This window comes from Diuraphis noxia, unplaced genomic scaffold (genome assembly GCF_037042655.1).
Source record: "Diuraphis noxia isolate RWA-SAM2 unplaced genomic scaffold, SU_Dnox_SAM2 contig0001, whole genome shotgun sequence".
Taxonomy (NCBI): Eukaryota; Metazoa; Arthropoda; class Insecta; order Hemiptera; family Aphididae; genus Diuraphis; species Diuraphis noxia.
The window spans coordinates 77,541,239-77,566,259 of record NW_028301711.1 but is presented as its reverse complement, the minus strand read 5'-3'; the positions used below and the strand labels follow the sequence as shown (position 1 = coordinate 77,566,259).

The window sequence follows — 25,021 nt, the reverse complement described above, 5'->3', positions numbered from 1 at the left end:
TCCTCGCATTTGCTGGCCCTCCTCACATTTGCTGGCCCTCCTCGTCACTCGCGTACGTACGCGACGTTACCCCACCCCACATCCCACATCACCGCCGCCACCACCTGTCGCATACGTGTGTGACGTATATTTACCCCTCCCTCCACCCGTATCACATGACTGATACATATTTTGTATATTTACCCTTCCACCTGAACCCATCTACTCATCACGTGACCGATACATATTTTATATATTATACTCCACCTTCCCACTACCTTACGATCCGTTATGTGAGCTATATATATTTTATCAGTTATCAATTACAGACTCTTGTCTCTTAGATATACTTATGATATCTGTACCTTCCCACGAAATTGTATCATACTTCAAAAACATTACCGTTTAATAAATAATTAAAAATACCTATTAGATAATAACATTCTATATATTATTATTATAAGCGGATGATATTTTATGAAAAGTAAATATCGTTAGTACTAACAAATATCTTAATCGCTTGTACGTTAGACTCATACGCGACAACAACAATTTAAAAAAACATATATTTGGGAATAACATATTAATAAATGATATACATAACAAAATCTGTACCTTCCCACAAAATTTTATCATACTTAAAAAAACAACCGTCTAATAAACAATCTAAAAAATACATATTAATGAAAATGTATAAGTCGCGAGTGAACTCTCGTCCTTTAGATACTATACTTAACAACAACAACAAATTAATATATATTAGTGAATAACATAATAATTACCAATCTGTTTATAACATTCTATATATTATTATTATAAGCAAATGTCATTAATACTAAAAAATATCTTAATCGCTTATACGTTGGACTCATAGATATACGTTGGACTCATAGATATACGCGACAACAACAATTTAAAAAAACATCTTCTTTAATATAAAATGTCTTAATCGCTTAAACGTTAGATAGCTCAATATTGTATCTCCCACCCATTAATGGACCCGTCGATAGACACTTGGCTCTGCAAGAGCCGACATTCAATCAGTCTGTTCTTAGTCTTACACACTTGTAATTCTCCTCTACGTTTTGATCAGTCTAATAAATTGTTCTAAGCTTATAGTTTTTCAAGTCTTATAATATTGTGTAGTGTTTATTATTTTACCAAGTTTTTAAAATTTTAAGTGTTTATTATTTCTATAATTTTTCAGTGTTTAGCATTTTTACAATTTTTAAATTAATTTACAATATGGCCGGTTCAATCGTAGGTAACGCTACCTTATACAACGAAAAGAAGAAGAAAGCCTTCACTTATGTACCACCATCACCTCCGGTCGAGCTCATCGAATCCACTATAGTTACACACTCGACTTTGTTAGCCGCAAATTTGTACACATTGGTATTGACCCGGTTGAAAAATGTCGAGTGGTTATTCATTTGATAACTTCTTCTCGTCACGTCAAAATAGCACCGGATTTTCTCAGACGTATATATTCACTAATGGGGAATATTTTATCTTTTATACTGGATATACCACTATCGTATAAACGTACGATTTTTCTGGAAACCGATTGTTATAAAATATCAACTATGGTTTATAGCGGTTCAAACGTTTTAGTAATTGAATCAAAAACGGAAGACGGGTGCAGAGTTTTATTAAATCGAACTGATTTAATAAAACTCCAAGAATTGGAATGGTGTATTACAGCGAACATAAATGAAAAAGAAGCGAATATAATACCTAAAATTATGAAACAAATGGATGAATATAAAGTATATTTGACTGAAAAGTGCTTACGATTGGATTCACCACCTAAAAATGTATTAGAAATGGAAATTTACGTTCGTAACACAGAAGTTAAACAGAGTATGACTGCACCTCACCTCAGCCAAATTAAAATGTTCGCGGTTGCTCAATTAGCTAAACAATGTATGGAATACCGGAACACACTAAATCCTATAGTAATAATTGAATTATATATTATTTCGTACATAAAATATTAAATAACATTTATTTTTATTTTAGTTGTATAAGGATTTCCACGGACTGTCAACTCTATCACCTAGCTATTCAGTAGTAATGAAAGGAATGGATAGATTGGAAGAAGAAATGAATGCAGAGGATGAAATCAATCCGTTGGAGAATGACAATAATTTAGTTAAGGTAATACATAAATATAATATTATATACAAACATATATATTTAAACACAAACTTTTTACAGTGTGGGTATTCACCGATATCGCCAAACTATACTCCAGACAAAAAAATATCAATTATACAGAAAAATTATGATATATCTATTCTAGCTAAGGTAATTTATAAAATATTTGTCTTCATATAAAAATAATATTGTATCTATTAACAATGATATAATACGCCGCCTTCATCTCATATAAAATATTATATTTATATAAATTATTATTTTGTTTAGCCTATTGATGAGAACGATGGATATAGTAGCAGTCTACCGCCACCAGCATTCGATGGGTACGATTCGGATAATTTTGCGCAGTACCCTCCGTGGTTTATTACACCTAGTTATATACAACCTTCGTCAGCGAGTGATGGAGTTGACGAGAACGATGGTCCAACTGTTTTCGTACAATCACCTCCACCCTCACCATCATTCTTTAACAAGTCGGCAAAAAAACGGAGCGCTCAACACCCAACACCATCGCATAACGTAAAACGTAGATTATTATAATATTTATAAAAGTTAAATAATTTAGATAATATGTAGAATAAAAATAAACATGATAAATAAAAATATATTTTTATTTAATAATATTAAGATTTACAATAAATATTTACAAGGTTCTTACTTCTCCATTAAATGGATTATAAGTTATAATTTAGTCATGTAATATTAAGCAATATGCTGAAGCGGAAGCTGGAAACGCTTCGTCAGCTTCTAATTCAATTCTGAGGTCGACAGTCGATATTTTCACATTGTCGTTTTGTCTGCTCATATCAATCACTAATTGGTGAACTATTTTTGAAATCTGATCGGTTCAATAGGGGCGTAGTAAGACCTAGCCGAGAAAATGTAGAACAAATGTATAGGTTAGGCTAGATTAGTTTCCCGTAGGTTAGACTGGAAATAAAAAATCAAAAAAATAATTCATGTTACATGATGTATCATGTCTTCATCTCTAGCCGTGATGAAGGAACGTGACATTAAACTGATAAAATATATATATATATATTTTATAATCTTTTAATAAATCTAATAACATTTCTTTATCTTTTATAACCATATGACTTTTTTTATTTTGAGATCTCATTTGCATTTTATCTAAATTATCACGATTGAAAATCGTTTTATAACGGAAATAATTATTAATGCAGAAGTATTTTAAAATGGGGTTGTCATTTATCGAAGTTCCTGACACAATATACTCTACATTTAAATAGTTGAAAAAAATATAATCTGTCTCTTTATTCAGAATGTTTGTTATATTATATCCAAAATGTAATATGTATACCATCTCAACATATTCATAACAAAAATAATTGACTCTTATTACATCGAATTCAAAAACCGTATTAGTTATTCTTAAATCTATTAAAATAGGGTTAAATTTAATTTTTCTCATAATTATACCACACCTTACAGTATAATTCTCCATACATTCGGTACCCTCACCCCATTTTATTTTTTCTTGCGCAAGGTTAATAGAAGTATAAATATTAAATCCCATCATAATGTCAGGTATAAAAATAATTTTATCATCATAAATTCATAATAATTCACATATTCCCATAGGAATCCGTCTAATAAAGCATTTAAAAAATTATACGTCTCCCCTAATTCATAATTACTGGTTGTAAGAGTGGGTGAAAATGTCTCCGAGCGCGCGTCATCTTCATCGTTGCCGGTGATCTCAGACTCGTCTTCACTCATGTTATCATATTCTAAATTTTCAACCGCATTTTCATAGTCTTCTACTGCACGCGTTCTAACACTATATTGCGAATGAGAAAATAATATACATTTTAAAAATAATATAAAGATCATACTTACAGTTCTATACCATATATATTTATTAAATCATTCGTATTTAGTAGCGGGTTCAATACTCTTCGTCCACCTCTCGATGTAGCTAACGCAAATACGAATAAAGATAAAAATTCTATTATTGAAATCATTTTGAGAAAAAATAAAACAGAAAGTTAATAAATGCGTAAAGACTGAGAAAACACGGAGCGCAGAGAGTACGTAAAAATATGAGTGTCTAGAACAGACTGACTGTGTCTCGGCAGACGACAGAGTTACTGGGCAGAAATCCCGATATTTTATGGTTGGGGACTTGGGGTTGGGCAATGAATAGGATTTAAGATGATCTCTAAGAATTAAAAATATATAATATATTGTCCTACAATAACCTTCCCGCAATCCATACTTTGTGCGTTAGGTCGAGCGAGTACCTAGTAAAATATACAAATAATAGTGTGCGGCGTCAGGATTTCTCATGTACCAATCGTTTGAATTTTTCAACAGAAAAATGTTCTTTTACACACCTGTAAATATCCTACGTATCGTTATGCTAGCTGCAGTGGCGCCGATCCCTATGTCCAGATATTGCAGTTGCAATACCTATTAAGGGTGGGTGGGTGTAATAAGCCTACGAAAAACACGGGCTAAAATTATAGTTGTAGTACAAGATAAGACGTTACATTATAGCATGCAAGCTGCAGATTTCACGGTTGACTTATAAATATAAAGTATAATACGACGATCTTTAAATTTAACAATTAAATAAAATTCATTTGTAACATAATCGAAAGGGACTTATTTTACTATATGAATATAGATGGTAATTTATTATGTATAGTGAATCCTTCAAAACTGATATACATAATTTAATAAGCTCCTGCATAGCGAGGTCGTGTGATCGGAAGAATGGCTTTAGGAACCCTGAGGCTGTACCCCGAGCTCCAAACTAAAGTCCAAAAACTTCCCAATTTGCGATGCTATGCTGTTGTTGAAACCATGGAATGCACGGCCTATATTACTTTTCTTTTCTTCGTTTACTGCATTATTCTGTTGCGGGTCATTTGTTTCCCAAGCCCAACGGATTGTCAGGTCCAGAATGAGGCCGTGATTTTTACTTCTTTCTATAACGATGATGTCTGTATGTTTAAAATCTTTAATGGAGATTAAGATAGGGTAAATCTACGAGAATTTGTAACACGAGAAGTTTTGAACATCAATAGCTACATTTGGTATTAAACGACAAATTAAACACAAATTTTGAATCATAAATAGTTGGTATTTTTAAGGGAATATTAAGTGCAAGGGTATCAGTTATTATTATAAAGTTTAATATAAATTACTAATAATACGTAAAAGCATAATATTATACTTTATTTAATGTAAAAAAAATACTGCATCAAATACTGGCTTGAAAATCTTGTGATGTCAATAAAGTCTAATCGATTATAAGCAGAGAAGTATATAGTTACCAAATAATTTTAAGAAAAAACAAATAAATATTAAATAAATTATTTACCAAAAAGAAACAGCCTGCCATTACTCCGGCGAAAAAAATGACCAAGGTAAAGTTCGACCGAAGACGCACACACACTGGTGAAAAACCGTACGGGTGCGACGTGTGTGACAAATCGTTCTCTCACAGAAGCATTTTGATAAGACATCGACGCACACACACTGGTGAAAAACCGTACGGGTGTGATGTGTGTGACAAATCGTTCTCTCACAGTAGCAATTTGATAAGACATCGACGCACACATACTGGTGAAAAACCGTACGGGTGTGATGTGTGTGACAAATCGTTCACAACAAATAGCCAATTGATGATACATCGACGCACACACACTGGTGAAAAACCGTACGGGTGTGATGTGTGTGACAAATCGTTCACAACAAATAGCCAATTGATGATACATCGACGCACACACACTGGTGAAAAACCGTACGGATGTGATGTGTGTGACAAATCGTTCTCTCACAGTAGCAATTTGATAAGACATCGACGCACACATACTGGTGAAAAACCGTACGGGTGTGATGTGACAAATCGTTCAGTAGAAGTAGCGAATTGATAAGACATCGACGCACACGCACTGGTGAAAAACCACAAGATAAATCATATTAACAAATAATGTTTGCACTGATAATATATTGTATTTTTTATACTTTATAATGAATATATTATTTGTATGTGTTAAATAACACGCTATTTATTCATCACTTGTTCTTAATTTGATTACATAAAGATAATTCATACAAGTAATTCTTACAACATTTAACTTATATATTATATACAATACATAATAATCTACATATACCAAGCATGGAAGTATGATAAGCTAGACAGTGATAACAATAACGAATCACCGTTGCAGAGGTTCAGTACATTTCGTATGATTGACATTAGCAGGTCTGTTTTACGTTTGCAGGATTATTATTTTATATTAGGTATAATAATAATATTATAATTAAGAGTGAGAAATACCAAAGAATATCGGAAAAAACCTACGCTTAAAGACTGTAGTCATTTACGCAGGGGCGCACAATTTTGCAATGGGACAAAATATATGTAGCCCTATCTAGAGTCACATCTTTGAATGTCCTACACTGATAAATTATGATACTTTTAAAGTTGTCGCAGATACACTAGCAATCTTGCAATACAACTTCTTGAGACAAAAATTTAGACCCGACTCTGGTAGGTTATTGTCTTTCCGCCACGAATTGCTGTGATTATATGCCATGTTGAACAGGTTTGGGCTATTCCAAGAGAAGTTTTAGAAGTTCAACAGAATAATAATCCAGCAAATAACATATCCAATCTCAGAGGGTTCCCAGACGGTTACAACTCATTTGCAGCGGTTACATTCCTCTTACTCTTATCAAATCCAACATTGAGGAATCAAATAAAAAATCTTCCACCAGATCATATCTTGAACGTGATGATCAATAATTACTGGGCAAACAGACTGCAAGATTTGCGAGAATTTATGCTTTTCGCTGGACACGAGTATACATTTGCAACAAATAATAACATAACAATACCCAACTTCTTACAATCAATTTTGAATAAAACTAATCAAATTAATGATATCGTTACGTTCAAGGGTGTTTATATTAAAACTTGCATTGTATGTTCTTTTAAAATTATCCAAGAATTTCAATCAAATATTATACGAGTACCCATAAAAAATGATTCGACAATAACGTATGAGTTAAAAACACTTATTGATTTCTAACGTTCAATTAAAAAAACTCTTCTATATATATAAAAGTAAGTGGCGGTTTCTATTATCCTTATGATCACGAAAACTACCCAACTGATTGACTTGAAATTTAACATAGATATTCAGCTACATCTGAGGAAGGTCAGAACTGACATGAAAACCCCACTCGATGTCTTTCTAGGTCACCAGGTCGAGACGACTTCATGTATCTATTTTAATGTATATTTTATAATTATTATTATATGTTATTATTATATGATTATGTTTCTATGGAAACTGTTTGTTAACAAAGATTAATATAGGAAAAGTTAAAGTAGCTGAATATCTATGTTGAATTTAAAGTCAATCAGTCGGGTAGTTTTCGAGATCATAAGGATAATAGAAACCGCCACTTACTTTTATATATATAGATAGATAGATTCATATAATTATGAGTATAATTAATAACTTTACTATTTAAAATATTGATTTTTTTTTGTACATTGGTTCCCATCATGGATTGGTATGCCTAGTCCCACATAATTGAAACATTTTATTACCGGAAAATATTATTTATAAATACATACATATGTACATATTATGGCGATAAGATAATTCTCAAGCCCGTTCGGATTACCGCGTCTTTCGGATTAGCCTGCCGTGTTCGGATTATAGAGACCCTTATATACTGTACTTACTACTCATATAACTATCTAGTTGTATATATTTAATCGGGTTAGATACACCGTAAAGTATGCATAAATATCATAGGCGTGTCTAGATCTTTGGTCAGAGGGTCCAACCTGATGCGTACCCAAAGGGCTAATGTGCCCTAGCCCCCTTTTTTGAACAATTTTTCTTAATTCATGGTGCCACTTGAAATCACAGAGGGTGCAGGTGCATACCCTGCACCCCCCGTGGACAGGCCCACGATAAATATATATATTTTATTCTATAATAAGTACATTATATCATTACGGTATTTTCCGTAAGGTATTGAAAATGTAAGGTAAGCGAATGTTACAGAAGAAAAAAAAAACTATATACAGTGGCGTCGATCCCTATGTCCAGGTATTGCAGTAATAAGCCTACGAAAAACACGGGCTAAAATTATAGTTGTAGTACAAGATAAGACGTTACATTATAGCATGCAAGCTGCAGCTTTCACGGTTGACTTATAAATATAAAGTATAATATGACAATCTTTAAATTTAACAATTAACTGTTTAATAAAATTCATTTGTAACATAATCGAAAGGGACTTATTTTACTATATGAATATAGATGGTAATTTATTATGTATAGTGAATCCTTGAAAATTGATATACATAATTTAATAAGGTCCTGCATAGCGTTAAGGGTGGGAGGGTGTAATAAGCCTATGAAACACACTGGCTAAAATTATTTTAATTTATGAAAGTTATAAATTATTTTATTTATCGTCATAGCTAACATTATGAATTAGGATAAACCATAAAACCTAATGTAGGTGGGTGGGTCTTGCTTTGCAGGTATGCTTTGCAATACCTCTAAAAACTGACTTCGGCGCCACTGGCTAGCTGTATAATATTATTTCATTAAAATCCAAATATTATCATAATTTTATAATATTTATAATGCATTGCCTCAGACATGATTAGGGCTGTCAACCGTCCCGCGTAAGGCGGGACGTCCCGTATCTAGGAGTCAAATAATGCGTCCTGCGATGCATGTTCGCGGGACACTGACTGTCACGCTTCTTAGTATACCTATCATAGTCCTATTAAAAATAACTATTACGTTTTGTCAAATATCAGTAGTATTTATAGATTCATTTCCAACAATATTTATGTCGGACACTCATCGAAATGTGTATATACAATCAATATTATTTTTGGTGCGTTATATTTGTAACATTATGATCAAACGTTAGGTTAATGATTAATTGTGTTAAAAAAATTATGACGATTCTTCTGTTGATTTAAATTTAAATTTTAAATAAAACTGATATAAAATGATTATTTAAATAGTTTTACATTCGTTTCAGTATGTAAAGGCGAGCGTTTTTAATATTTATTAGACTTCAATCCTCTATAAGTATTTAAACTTATCAAAATTAGTATTTATAAAACAGTGAATCAGTTTATTTTTAAAAATTGTAAAATATAATTATAACCAAACTTCTGCTAGACATGAACCAAAATATCCATTACGATCATTCTCCGTTTTTAATAAATTATTATAAGAATAACTTATATCTAACACATCTAAAATTGTTTTTCCATTTGTAGGCTTATACTTATTTACAATTAAATTATACTTATTTGCAATTAAATTAAATTTAAATCATCGTCATCGCATTTTCTCTCTCTAATATTTTAAATAATAAATTATATCAATAATTATCACTTACTGATTTGAAATTAAAAAATAAACTTTTATTGATTAACTTCCTCTTCCAGAAGTCATGACCACTATCGCACTTAATCTGGTAAACATTCTCATATAACTCCCGCAACTTCAAAATCATAACTTGAATATTTTGTAATATCGTTGTTGCCGCCATAAATTAATATAATATAATATAGTAAAATACTATCGGTTACGGAGGAACAGCCGATCGACACAATCACACACATACACAAACACTCGCGAGCACCAGCCGTTATTTTTATATTTATTTTGTTTTAATTATATTTTGTGTCTTGTGAATTATATAATATTATGCGAATCTAGTATCGGCGCGTTATCTACTGCCGCCGCAATTTTGTTCTCCTCCGTCCGTCGTCGTGATGCTAGGCCGTTGCGAATAATATATTCTTTTTTATGCACGAATTGCTATTTCTTGTTATTAACTTATAATTATTTTTTGTCATATTATTATGCCTTTTATATTTGTTGCGTGAATTTATATACGCGTAATCGCCATATCTTTTACTTTATATTATATACGTGTCAGGGCCTAAAATTTTAAATTTTTCGTACTACACATTATATTTTAATTAAACGTTTATAACAAATAATGTACACAGATGATGAAGATTCTTCTGAAAATTGATTTTAATTATCAATTAGGTATAAAATAAACCAGTACTTCAATATTTGTTTATCTAATTGACTATTTTTATGATTTCAATAAAAAAATGCATTTTAAACACATATATTTTTATTTAGGTATGTATACTTAATTATTTAAGAAATATTTTTTTTTAAATAAAAAAACTGTTATGAAAATTAAAAATATAAATGTCCTTATATATACTTATGTAATTTATTAATCAACTAATTAAATTATTAAAACGACACTTTATTATCTAGTAAATTTGTTTTTTTTATAGATTTGCTTTTATCAAATACTTCTTCAAAATATTCTTGTAAAGTTGCTTTTGGATCAGTGGCGCAACTAGAGTTCAAATCTTGGGGGTGCTACAAAAGGTAAACCGTTATATTGCCGTGGGGGGCTCCGCCCCCCCCCCCCATTACACCTTTAAAATATTTTATTTTGACTATTATTATTAGGTATATTAAAATACTAAACAATTTTAACACATTTCATTTTTATTTATTGTATTTTATGATTTAAAATTATTAAAGTGTTAAACATAATCTTCTGTCAATCTTAGCAAATGTGTTTAATATCTCTTCGGGAACAATTTTAACGTTAAGGTAGGTAACATTTTGTTCTTGTTCACACAAACTACGTGACGTGCTTGGAGTGCTTGGACCAGGATCATCAACAGTTTCACTGTCTGAATGGTCTGATGTACTTTGAATACTTTTTTTTTTTTGATATTTTTACTAAAAATGCTGAACATTATGAATATCGAATAACAAATTTTAATTTTAATAACTGCACTGAATTAAATAACGAACACTTTCAAATTTGAAACAAACAATAAACAACTAGCAAGCCTGCTGGTAAACGAGGACCACCGGGTATTATCACTTATTAGTTATTATTTTTACAATCGCTGAATCGCTGTCACGATTAAAGATAGCACTTTATCTTTAAACGTGATCGCTGTTGACCGTCTAATGTAGTAATGTAATCTTAAAAATATCAAATAAATTAACTATTTCTAACAGAAAATATGCTCAACTTAAAAATCAAAACTTTTTTCATACCGTAAATGTGAAAGACAGATAGAAGAAAAACATAATTATAAATATAATGCATTGTTTCACTCCACTCGGAATTTAAAAATGATAAATTAAAAAAATTCTCCGGCATGATCGAAACAAGATAATAATCTCAACGCGCTGACCGTCAACTACCGCTCAACGTCCCATTTTATCAAAGATCGCTTACCGGTGAATGTCATAATGGGAAATTTTCTGCCGGAACCTTTTTTTAAGTACGAGTATGTAACTAATTTCGGACTAATTTCTAACTGTACTAAAATTTGGTCGTCTGTTTCTAAAATGTTTACCCCCTCACTGATCTTAAAAAACAAAATCCGAGTTTCTCATAAATCTGGTTGCTAAAGTAAAATCTAGTGAAAATCAATTATTGCAGTTTCAAGTGTTTCAACTGTTAAAAAGTTATTTAATTTTTAACTTCTCATTTTGTATTTAATTTGAATTACATTTCCAAAAGGAAAATTATGGACGTCAAAATATTATGTGAACTTTTCGTATATAAATATAAATATATACGACACATAGCCATATTATCAAGACCAAATACAGGCAAAGATCGTTCAGTTTCGTGGAGACGGCCAATATGACAGCGGGTGGCCATATATTGTTGTGAAAACGTATAGGCATGCATTGCTGTAAACTTAGTTTTGGGTGGTCTCCGGTTCTTGGAAACAACAATCATTTGAAATACACAATTGAGCTCACAGGGCACAAAATTATACAATGAATGTATTGTCTGTTGAACGGAGACTTACTGGTCGACCAGCTGTCATTCCAGGAGGTTATTTTTAAGAGCCTCAATCAATATTTAATACTGTTTACAATAAAAATAAAAATGATATATAGTACACAAATTTGGCACAGGTTTTTATTTTGCACCTTCGTTGAGATGCGTTTTATTTTTGATATTATTGAATATTTTTTTATTTTTAAACCATGCATATTTGCACCATATTTAGCATAGTATTATTTTTTTTTTAGTGCATATAGTTCTTGTACTTATTAAACAACCGTTCTTTTAACGATTCTCAATTACCTATATTATAGTATATAGTTCCACCGAGGCACTAAATCATATAGATATAATAACAGTTAATAGGTAGGTAATTTTTAATGTTTAATATTTGATAAAACAACTATTATTATACGGATGTATAACATTTAATAGGTAGTACTGGTAGTAGTAACACTGCATTTTAATATAAGGTAGATAAAGTTAATTACCTTGGACATACATTTTCAAATGAAGGCATGAAACCAGATAGTGATCGTATTAAATCTATTTTCGAGTATTAGGTACCAAAAACTATAAAAGATTTGCAAAGGTTTTTAGGTATGGTTAATTAGGTACGTCGGAAATTTTATTCCTAACCTGGCAATGTTGACTAAGCCACTAAGAGATCTTCTTACAAAGAATAATGAGTTTGTATGGACATCAATACATAATGAGTGTGTAAATAAAATTAAAACATTAATTGCTGGTCCCTCCGTACTTAGAAACTATGATAACACAAAATACGTGATCATACAGACAGATAGTAGTAAATTTGCCATTGAATGTGTTTTGTTACAAGAAGGCAGACCAGTTTGTTTTAAATCGAAAAGCTTATCTGAAACCGAAATTAACTACGGACAGGTTGATAAGGAATTTCTGTCAGTCTTATTTGCGTGCAAGGTATTTCATCATTATATTTATATAGTAGGCGCGTGACAGTTCAAACCGATCACCTTCCTTTAATTTCGCTAATGAAAAAGAACTTAAATGACATTCCGTCTAAAAGGCTTCAATGCATTAAGGTCAAATTATCACGATATGATATTAATCTTATACATGTACCGGAAAAAAAATGTGTATCGCAGATGCATTAAGTCGAGCGTGTATATCGTCTCGAGATAATAATGACGTTGATGTTTCCGATGTAGTTCATTCAATTAATATGTCTAAAAATATTCGAAATGAGTTTGTACAAGAAACAATTAAAGATGATTTATTAAATCAATTAGTATACGTGTGCAAGAATGGCTGGCCTAAGCATAACAATAAAGTCTCGCGCGAGCTTATACCATATTTTAATATGCGTTACCAAATATTATATGATGACGATTTACTTTTTCTTAATAATCGTGTGTTTGTCCCTATGAAGTTACAGAATAAAATTTTATTTAAACTACACGAAATTCATCTTGGAATTTGTAAGACTAAAATGAGAGCACGTTCCTTGTTTTATTGGAAAGGTTTAGATAAAGATATCGAGGAATATATTGGTAATTGTGCAGTATGTAATAAATTTAGAAGTGAGAATCATGGACTAAGATATACAGGACTGGAAACGACGCCGTTATCGATGGAACCAACGTACAACGCTAGCTAGTACAACGTCGATCTTAAGGGGGCTCCAGCGTATCATGTTTTAAGGAGTAATATTTAGGCAATTCACATAACATGAACATTTTGGCTATGTCTATGTGTGAGTAGTAAATGAACATTAGTGTGTGTAATCCATTATCGCGTGCCACGGACATTCGGTCGTCGACAGTATTACGAATTCCCAGAACTACGTATACCTAATTAAAATGGCAATATATCATGTTCAATTGCGCGCGTTATCTTTTACCACGATTTAAGATATATCGTATATATTATATATTAGTATTATATTATTATTATTATATATTAGTATATATTATATATATAGTATATCTTAAACCGTGTCTTTTACTATTATATTACCTACTAACTACTCGGCTTTCGCTGCAATTCGCAAAAATGTACAATTACATTATACTACACAAGAGAATCACTTTGTTATTTCATAGTTATTAACTATTACATTGCTTAACATTTTTATACAAATACAATTATTTAAAAAAGTAGTGTTAAAAACCATCCCCGATAGGAAAAGGAAACTCACGTTCATTTACTAAATCAATTAATTCTAAAACCATATAAAAAAATAAAAAACTTAAAAATTGATACATTTTTTTTCTCGAAATATTCAATATAGCCAATATGTAAATTTGATTTTCAGAAAAATTTATATGGTTAAAACACTTATTTAAGTCAAAAGGCTGATTTTTTAAAAATTTTTTAAATATAAATATTTTCGTTAGGTAAATTATAATTTAATTTATAGTTTATACATCACAAATTATTAAAATAAATACAATAAAAAATTAATAAAATTTAACATGCACTTATTTAAAAATGTTCTTATAAAATATTTTTTAAAAACTTTATTATTATTTGAAATTACAAGGTTTCTAACATAATCTAGATCGTAATTTACATAACGAAAATATTGATAGTGTTATTATACTTTGTATTTCCTTGAAATTTAAATGTATGTGGGTTGTATTAAATTTGGAAAAATATAATTATTATTGTCGCCCATTAGTAATGTTCTATACCTATCCAATAATCTTTATCGGCTAATTGTTTCCGACTTCCGAGAATCTATGACGGCCGGTCGGCAGCCGCGAGCCGCCGCAGAAATAAACTCTCGCACGCGCAGGAACATGTCATTACTTTACGAAAAGTGAAATATAATATTCATGTTTGCAATGCTATAAAAACTACTAAAAGCGGTAGTAAATTAAACATACTTCCTGAAGGCCGATTGTAATTTTGAAAAAATGGTTGAATTTATAAACTTCTAGACTATGCTCTTTAGGAATCACTTTTTCGATTTAAAATTAGATGTGCCAAAAATAAATACAAATGTAACGTAATTATTTCATGGAATTTTTGAAAAAAAAATCGTTATTTTAAGGTCTTTTAAAATTGAAAATTGAAAATCGACTTCCTAAATAACCTAGATATTTTGTCAAAGAGTTCATACATGTATAAAAAATTAAAATCGGACATTCCAAAGTATGTGTAATTTACTACCGCTTATTGGTCTAAAACGCTTGAAAAATTCGTCTGCTGCGACCCCCTTAACTTATTTTAAGCATATTCTTTTTAGTTAGATTTATTGAAAAATGTTTGTCTTTGCTAATGATTTACCTTTGTTTTCAGGTACTCACTCGTTCAAATCTAAAAGGGCTATCGCTAATGAGTGTTGTAAAATAACTCCGTGCAGCAGGAAATATTTGAAAGATCATTATTGCCTTCCTGAATCGAAATGGTATGTAATAACATAAATAAGATATCTAAAATTGTAAACTTAAATTAACCATTCAACAAAATTTATATAAAAATAAACTTACGATAAATTCATAAACAATAAGTTACAAACTTAATAATAAAAAAATATGTTCTAACTTAATTTAATAGAAATGTATCTATATAAGATTCTACTACATTTCAAATTACTTAGGTATGTAATTTTTTCAGTAACTAATTAATATGTATAAATTCCAGGCCTACAACTACAACTTTAACTTCAACTTCTACTTCAACTACAACTAGGTACAACTCCAAAACCAAAACCGGGATTCACGTTTAAAATCCGAAAAACGGATTACACTAATATTTTATTTTATTATTTTGATCTACGTAAGTACCTACATACTTTAAATCGGAGTGTCCGAATTGGTTCCCGGGTTCTTTCAAAGGGTATATCCGAATTAGTTCCCGAGTTGTTAAAATTTTGGCTTAATAAATAATATATAACAAACATTTAAAAAAATTAAAATCTTAATTTAAAAATATAAAATAAATACCTAATAATAAATATAGGCGGTATATCGTTTTTTTTTTCAATTCGTTTATTTTCTTTATAGTTATTATTTTCTATTATTGAGGTAAAAACTTATAACAAACATTAAAAAAAAATTTAAATCTACTGATTTCGTTATTTTTATATGTTCGGATGTGCAGAATAAAAGCAACTGTTGAATTTTCTGTGAAATGATTCACAGCAATTAGTAGTTCGTTCTATACTACTGGTATATTCAGCCCACATTGTTGGTGGAAGTGAGTTATCTTTTTCAATATAATTTTTAAAATATAATCGAAGAATTCATCAATTTTTTCATTCAAAATATTAATTATAATATTAAATATTTCATTTATATTATATTGTATTTTGCTTTTTCGTAAGTCTGTATCGGGAACCAATTCGGATGCAGCCTTAAAGGGCTCATGAGTGGCTTGTAAGGGTCTTGGAGTGCATTTGAATTCGTTGGAATTTGTTGAAATAGAACTAGATACTTAGACGTTATTGTGATTTCTTACAAAACTATTTATAAACAGTTCAATATAGTTTATTTTTAATAGTAAAAATAATTTAATTTTTGAAAATGACAATATTCTTATATCTTGACACTTCTTGTCCTAGAATTTAGGACACCTAACTACATTTTTACTTGTACTCTCGTTTGTACCCATATAAAACAAATTTTGAAAAAATCTATTTTGAACTTAATACCTATAGGTACCTACTTTAAAATTCAAATATTCTGCAGATAAATGTGTATTGTGTATGCATGAATAATAAGAAAAACAAAAACAATAAGTTTAATTTTTAAAAACAAGAATTAAAGATATAATATATTATAATTCATATTACTCAAGTAATGACCAATTTTGAAGATTTTTTCCTTTTCAAATTTAATTTTTTTTGATTTTGATTTTCTATATTTGCTAACTGTCGCATCCTTGTTGTTATATAATACCTGACGATTAACATTAGTATTTCATTTTTATGTTCATCACATGGAAATGTTAATAAACCGGTATTATTTTCTATAAAATCATCTATTGTATTCCTAAATACACTAGACATAGTACAATACTTTGAGAAAGAATTTTCTATTGCCGATATAATATTGTGAAAATGTTCATTTGGGTGAATCAGTTTTCCTCTGGATTTTAAATTAGTAAAAGCGGCTTCAGATTTACTAGAGTAGACTTTTCCTAAAAATAAAAACTTATGTTATAATATTTAATTAAAAATCAATACCTTTTTGGGTACCTAGAATATGAATTACCTTCTAATGCATTTGCACATACATCACAATTTGTATGTTTTAATATATACCGACACACAAAACCACTAATATAATAAATTACACAATCTGTAACTTCTGCTTTGTTAAGGAGTACAATAATTGTGAATATCACTTTCAAAAACGTCTTCTGCTTCCCATTTACATTCTTTTACAATTAAATCCAACCTTTCTTGTAGCTTTAAAAGTTTATCATCTTTGTCTACTTTATCATTGACAAATATGCTCTTTATATCGTTTAGAGTTATTTTTGGGGTATTTTTTTCAAGTATTTTGCAATAATTGCCTGTTTTTGGAGGCTTTAATATCGAATAGACAGATAACATTTTATATATTTGTAAGAATATTGGGGTGGTAGGATGATCGTTTGGACCAGTGGCTTGCCGTTCCATTCCAAAAAATTGCTAAATAAGTAAATTAATTTTATATAACAAAATAGACACTAGCTATTAATAATTATACTTGAACACTTGAATTTATTTTAACTTTTAAGTGCACTTACTTCCAAACGATCTCGATTCATTTTAGATGACAACACATAACTATACCCACAATCATTAATTAAATATTTAGATAATTCTATAGTGAATTTTATAGTAACCCTCAATCCATCCGATGTACTTTTTGTGAGATACTCAACTTCTGATATTAGCTTATTCTTCACATAATTTTCCCAAGAATTAAGCCAAGCATAAGTGTCTTCTAAAACCTAAAGTATTAATCATTGTAAATATTTAACATATTGAAAATCAATTGGTTTAAATTTTTAAAAACTAACATCAAAATCTTTGCTGTTATTTCGTATTCCCTCAGCTGGATACTTGCGATTCAGGGCGTCAAATGTTCTATTAAAAATATCCACAAATTTCTGTGTTTCATTACTGTTTTTTAATGACTCAACTTTCTCATGATCTCTATAAAACTCAATGCCTTTGGCCATTGAATCACTTAAAATCTAAAATTAATTAAAAAATAAATACCAAATACATTCAAATTTGAATTAGAGATTGAGACGTCCTCTCTGTCACAATTACTTGGGTGGCTAATTTAACACTCATTTTTGAGAAGTTATCTACAATAAAAATGTCTTTTTGTGATTTTTGGACAGATTTTAGTGGGAGCTGTAGAACTCTTTTGATTATCATTTTCAAAAACATCAATAAAATGACTCCACCTCACAAACTGTTTTTGCGGAGAAATCTATTATAAAAAGAAAAGTACTTATTTATTTATTGTTAAAATCCTTTTTTCAAATTTTAGAAACAACTCACTCTTAATGATTTTTTGTTAAGTAATCGGTTTCTCACATTCTTTATCAAATGTGGTGCATCTGAAAACATGAATATTTTTCTGGAATCATCTAAAGGATGAATAATAGAATTTTTCACACAGTCCATTGAACCAGATATTCCTAATTCTATCCATAATTTTCTATTTGTTGAGGCACCATCAGAAACAATGCCATCAATTTTTGCTCCAGAGTTTTCGAGAATAGATATAGCCTTTATAACTAACTGAGCAAGAACCATACCTAAAGAATAATAAAATTAATTAAGAAAACAATATTTAAAAAAATGTATTTAAAAACTCACATAAATGAATACAGAACACGACCACATAAATATAACTAAGAAGAAAATAATTTTTTTTGGTTGTTAATCTATTGAAAATAAAAACTGTAAATTATTAAAATATAGGTTAAACACATAATGTTGAAGTTCCCAGATATACAGAAGCTGAAGGTAAATCATAATTAGATCAGACATATATAATATAATAATAAGTATAATTTAACGATGTACAATAGTGTTATAAGGCGTAATATAAATCAACAACTGCTAAACTACAGTATGAACATATTACTTAAACACTACATGATATAGGGTACCTATTTTGTTTATAATTCCAACACATAAACCTATCATTAATTAACTAAGACAGTAAGACACATATTATAAACACTACTAAATATAAGGGAAACAAGTGGAACATAAATTAATTACCACCACAAATTAAATCAAACTAATAATGTAACAATTAATTATTAGTATACAATAACAAAAACACACAGTAAAAACTGAATAAGCCATCTGACTAAGTATATCTTAGTATTTGATTGGAACAAACAAATAAACCTTTCGTGGGTCCTCTGGAAGCAAAAACAGCTATCGGTTGGGAAAAATTGGTACATAAACTTTGAAACATAAAGACGAGGGCATAGTTTGCTTTTAATCCAGTGCTTTCCATATCCTCCCCAAAATCTTCTAGTCCAATATAAGTTAATGATTTAGTATCTACATCAATACTTTCTCTCAAAATAATTTCATCGTAGATAAGCATTCCATGTCGCTGTTGTGGACTTAACATTGCCAGCTTCTTTTTTAGGAGTTGAAAAAATTTCTCATCAAAACCACATTTTGTTTTTATGAGAAAAAGATATTTCCCAACTGTTCGTGTACATGGCAATGGCAATATATCTTATTCTCTCAGAAAGGTATAGGTAGAGGGAGATCTAAGAATATATTATGTAAGTGACAATTTATTAAAATTACCTATAATAATTAGTAAAAGTAGGCATAATAACATATTTTAGTTCTTACCGAATTTTCAATAAAATCCAATCTTCTGTATACCTTCTACTTTTTGGATTATGTACCTTACTTGTAGAAATTATTTCGTTAATAATTGTTTTATGAGACTCACTTAACTTATTCAGAACATTGCTAACAGCTGAGTCACTCATTTCTCTAGTTCTTTTGTGAATGTTGTTTAATTTAGTATTTAATTTGTTTATAGTTATTTGTAATCTAAACATTTTTATGGGATATAAGTCATCATAAAATATTGACAATTTGACATACAATTTATTTATATATACATATATTAGGTAACAATATTTATAAATTTATAATTACCTTGAATTTGATTTCAATAGTTTTTTTTTTAATTTTAAGATATTACTATATTTTTCTTTACTATTAGGAGTTAGAAAGGGCCCTATTTTTTTCTTTTTTGCTTCCAAAGTTCTTTTTTTATATCCTCTAAATGATGAAAATAAACGTTCACAAAATTTACACCTTTTTCCAGAATCAATTATTAATGCTCATTTTATATGACGCCATAAATTGTTGAAACCTAATGATGCAGTTTTAACTCTAATACCTAAGGCAAAATAGAATTTATTAAATTTCCTAATGAATTAAAAAAGATATTTAATTAGTAGATAAGACCAGGAAAATTTGTTGCATTGGGACCACCATAGCATACAACTTTTTTATTAAAGTTTTCAATTAACTTTTCAAAATCTTTTATAATAAGTGGAAATGTTAATTTTGATTCAAGCCCAATGTCATCATATTTTTTTTCATGATTGTTCAGAACATAAAATCCAATTTCAAGTTTTGAAGTGATAGTTATTTGTTTATCAATGACACTTATAAGTTTTTGAGTATTATTATATGTATGTTTCACTGAATAAAATGTCACTGCTTTCTCACTACTATAGCATAACCATCCAATTGGTAACTTAATATTTGTATAAGTAGTAAATACATCATAAAAATAATTAAGTACTGCAACCTCATTTTTATGCTCATCTACATATTTATCTTTCTATAAAATAAAACGTAGCAAATAAGTCAGAATAAATGGCTGTAAACACTAATATGTAATATAGGTAATAACTAAAAATACTATTCACCACATCAATAATACTACAGAACTGTTTTGGTGAATTATCTTTCCATAATAACTCTCTTCTGCAATTTCGTTTATTTTGATTTTCGGAAGCAACTAAAATGTATACATTTTATAGCTAATTAAGTAAAAATAATAATTACTATTAAGTTGAAGAATATTTTACCAGTTCACTATCATTAAAGATTTCATTTTGTGAATGACATTCAAACAAACTATCAAAAATTGATGGAATTGCACCTTTTTTTAAAGAACATATTTTACGTTTGGCAATTTCATTAGTCTGTAATACATTTTTTTTTTTATTACAAGAGTATATTAATATTATAGTATAAGTAGTATATTTTGTCTTTATTTTGTTAGTATTAATTCACTTGCACTTTACAGTGTTTTATAATTTTTAAATACTTCTCTTGGCTTAATAATATGTATAAAATATGTAAAATATTTGAGAAGTTTGAGTAATATTTTAAATACTTTTAAAAATTATCTTTATAACACTATAAGTTGCTAAGTTATATACCGACTACAGTTATTAATAGTAATGGTTCTATAATAGATTATAATTTGCATAAACATAAAATTTAACATACATTTAAATCTCCAGGATAGTTGGTATATACACTAATTAAATCTTCTGCTGGAAAATGATTTTTACATACATAATGAGCAATGGAACTTTTCCCATTAGCTTTAGAGACAGCTTGGTTCCAAGCTGTTAAAATATTAGGATCGTTTGGTGCTTTGAACAATGTACATTTAATAGTTTTTTTTTAAATATGACACTGATCTACACTACACCGCCTAGGCATTTTGGTAATTTAACTTAATTATAACAAATAATATAACTATACAAATAAAATGTTAGTAATAAATAATAATAAAGTATAAAATATATTATTATCATAAAAAAATAATATATAATGTAGTAATAGACAATAGTACTGATAATGTTTGAAGTTGATGAATTTTAAATGCATTTTAATCCTCAGAATAAACTAAAATAATCATTTATATAATCAGTACCTGCTCCATAGGCAGAGATTGGGGAGAGGGGGCTTACAAGGCTTAGTCTCCCCAAAAGTCCGTCAAGCCCCCTCCTTTTTAAGTTGTGTGGGATCATTGCCTCCCTGAAGTTTTAATGGATTTCTGGCATTTCTGCCATTGACCTGCTCAGTACCTACCTCCTATATTATACTTAATTATGTGATATATATACATACATATTATAATATAACTTAGACTGAGTTATTTAGTACAAAATAGATTATAATAATATATAATATATAATATATAATATTCAAGTAATAAAATTAGATGTTTAGATAGGTATTAGGTACAAGATCTGTATAACTAGTCTAAAGCTCTAAAGTGTATTATTGTCTATAGTCGTCTATACAGTTGCAATGTTGTATATTGTAAATTAAATATAACATTATATATTTATAGGCTTATAGCATTTGCCAATAGATGGCACAGCAGTCGCGGTTGTACCGGTGTCAGAAGAGGAAGCGTTGTACATTTGGCCCAGACCAGTGTTTGGAACGTTCACTAAAAAAATGAACTCGTTCACGTTCACGTTCTTTCAAAAAATGAACGCGTTCATTTATTTCTTTTACTCTTTTTTTATTAATCATTTACCTACTGTAATAGTAAATAAGTAAAGCCTATAAACATATACAACTCAACTCAAAAATAAAAATACAATTTAGACTTAAGATTAAGAGCATACACAACTTATAAAGTATCTGAATTTTATTTTTAATACCTGACACGTTATTTGAGTTACATATTGATAAGTATTTCCTAGTTATGAAATCAAGTGTACCTATACTAGGGCACTATGCACACAGCTAAGAAAGGGGATCAAATCACCTTAGAAAAGTCAACTACCTCCTTAGTTTTTGAAAAAATCTTTTTAATTGATGACTTCAATTTAGGTTGAATTGAAAAATACAATTGTAATTCCTTATATGTTCAACTGAGACTATTGAAAAAAAACAGTAAATAGGTACATGATAAATAAATAATTCATATTTTAATTTGATCAGCTTTCAAAACTTTATTGAATAAAAAAAAAAAAAAAACAAAAAACAACTTGCATCCTTATGTTATTATAACATCAAATAAAACATAACTGTAGGTAAATATTTATTTATAATACATTATAGTCATACAGATAATAAATTATAGATACTTAATAAGTAATACTTATTACTTATGCATAAAAAAACTTCAAAACATCTTATTTTGTTTTAATAAAATTAAATTTTCAAACATATCATCACCCAATCTATGACGTTTTGATGTCATTACATTCCCCCCAGACTAAACAACCTTTCTACAGGTGCACTAGATGGTAAACCTGTATTAAACTGAATGCATTTAGATAGTACTTTAGGAAATGCAAATAAACTTTTTAAATCAATGTTTTTGTTATTTAAGAAATTTAACAGTTCTTGATCTGAAGTTACTATTTTATCGGAATAGCTTTTTGTTGGTATACAAAAAAAATCTTTATTTGAATCAGAATCACTATCTGATGGTTCATCAGATATTTCACTTTCAAAACATGAAAACTCGTTTTTTAAAAATAATTCAGCATTCAATTTGTCATTACCTTCCAGCCAATGTAATTTAAATCTTGGAATAAGACATGCAGCAATTACTAATTCTTTTTCCATCCATATGTGGTCAAATCTAAGACACCAGTAATACAATAATATTTATTAACCTCTAATTGTAAAATAATAATTTACTTAACTTTCTAATTAAATTATACAAACCTTTTTTTTATTGATCTTAAAACAGCTTCTAATAGAAGTGTACAATGTGTCATAGGTTTACATTGTCTACTTTTAATTTTTTTTTCTAAAGCATGTAAAGTCGGTAGAAGATATCCCATATACATAGCTTTTTCACCTTGTAAGAAATCTAGGGACTCTGCTACTGGTCCAAATATATCACAAAATTCATTTATGAATACAGCTTCTTCATTTAATATTCTTGGTAATGTATTAAAATCCATAACTTGGTTCAATTTTTCTAAACCACCAGGTCCATTTATAATTTTTTTTAATTGAAGTAATGCATCATATGTGGAATTCCATCTTGTTTTATTAGGTACTCTCAAATACATATTGAGTACTTCATGAATTTTTTCTGCCACAATCGTCGACTGATTTTGTTTTGACCAAAGTTTTGTTAACTTAGCAAAGAGTTTTCTGTAGAGCTTTTTGAGTTGAAGAACATCAGCCTTTCTTTCATTTTCATTAAACCATTTTTCAACATCATTAGTTGCGACTAAGTTCAAAGTATGACTCACACATCGTCTGTGAGAGGATAAACTAACTTCATTTGCAAATTCATTTTCTGCACCACCTTCAGTATTTTCAATTACACCAGTTAAATCAATTAGCTCTATTTCTTCATCCATATTCTGATCTTCATCGAATAAGTTTTCCTCATAATTTTTATCAATTCCAAAAACCCTAAATGCTTTTACAAAGTTACTACCATTATCAGTTGTAGTACTAGTTACTTTATTTTGAATTTTGTACTTAATGTTGATATTATATATTTCTTTGGCTATTAGATCAAAAGTATGCCGACCTTTTATCACTGTGCAAGCTAATGATGCTCCTTCTCTATCTAACGTTGTTGTATTAATCCAATGGGCTGTTATGCCAAGGTAAGATTTTTTACCTTGGGTCCAACAATCTGTAGTTTCTGATATATATTCAATATTTGACAATGTTGTAGTAATATTATCTACCATTTCGTTAGCTGCAGAGTTTAATCGTGTTTTTAATGTTTTTGAACACATAACAGTTAATGTTTTTGGTAGTCCCAACCTAATTAAATTCAAAAATACTGGCTTGTCAACAATATTAATTGGCTGTTTATCTTGAACAACAAATTTAATTATTGCTGAGTCCAGTTGTTTTTGGGTAATTATTTCATTTCCCGTACCAATTCTGTGTAATGTAGACTGTATGAGATTGCTTGATTTATCATCCATCGATAGACTTTTTGTGACTGTATCCTCATCATTTTGAATATTTTGTAAACATTTC

General features: G+C 29.2%; 1 protein-coding gene and 2 pseudogenes across 1 annotated transcript; 2 read left to right on the top strand and 1 right to left on the bottom strand.

Moving 5' to 3' along the window:
• Positions 1 to 25,021, top strand: part of LOC149061806 (uncharacterized) — a 340,578-nt pseudogene that overhangs the window by 231,600 nt on the left and 83,957 nt on the right.
• LOC149061819 (uncharacterized) lies at positions 1,225 to 13,669 on the top strand (annotated as a pseudogene).
• On the bottom strand, positions 23,258 to 24,771 carry LOC149061818 (uncharacterized). The gene is made up of 2 exons (XM_089221149.1): positions 23,732 to 24,771; positions 23,258 to 23,645 (listed from the first exon to the last, which is right to left on the bottom strand). The coding sequence occupies exons 1-2, from the start codon at positions 24,769 to 24,771 to the stop codon at positions 23,258 to 23,260; spliced, it is 1,428 nt and encodes a 475-aa protein (XP_089077275.1).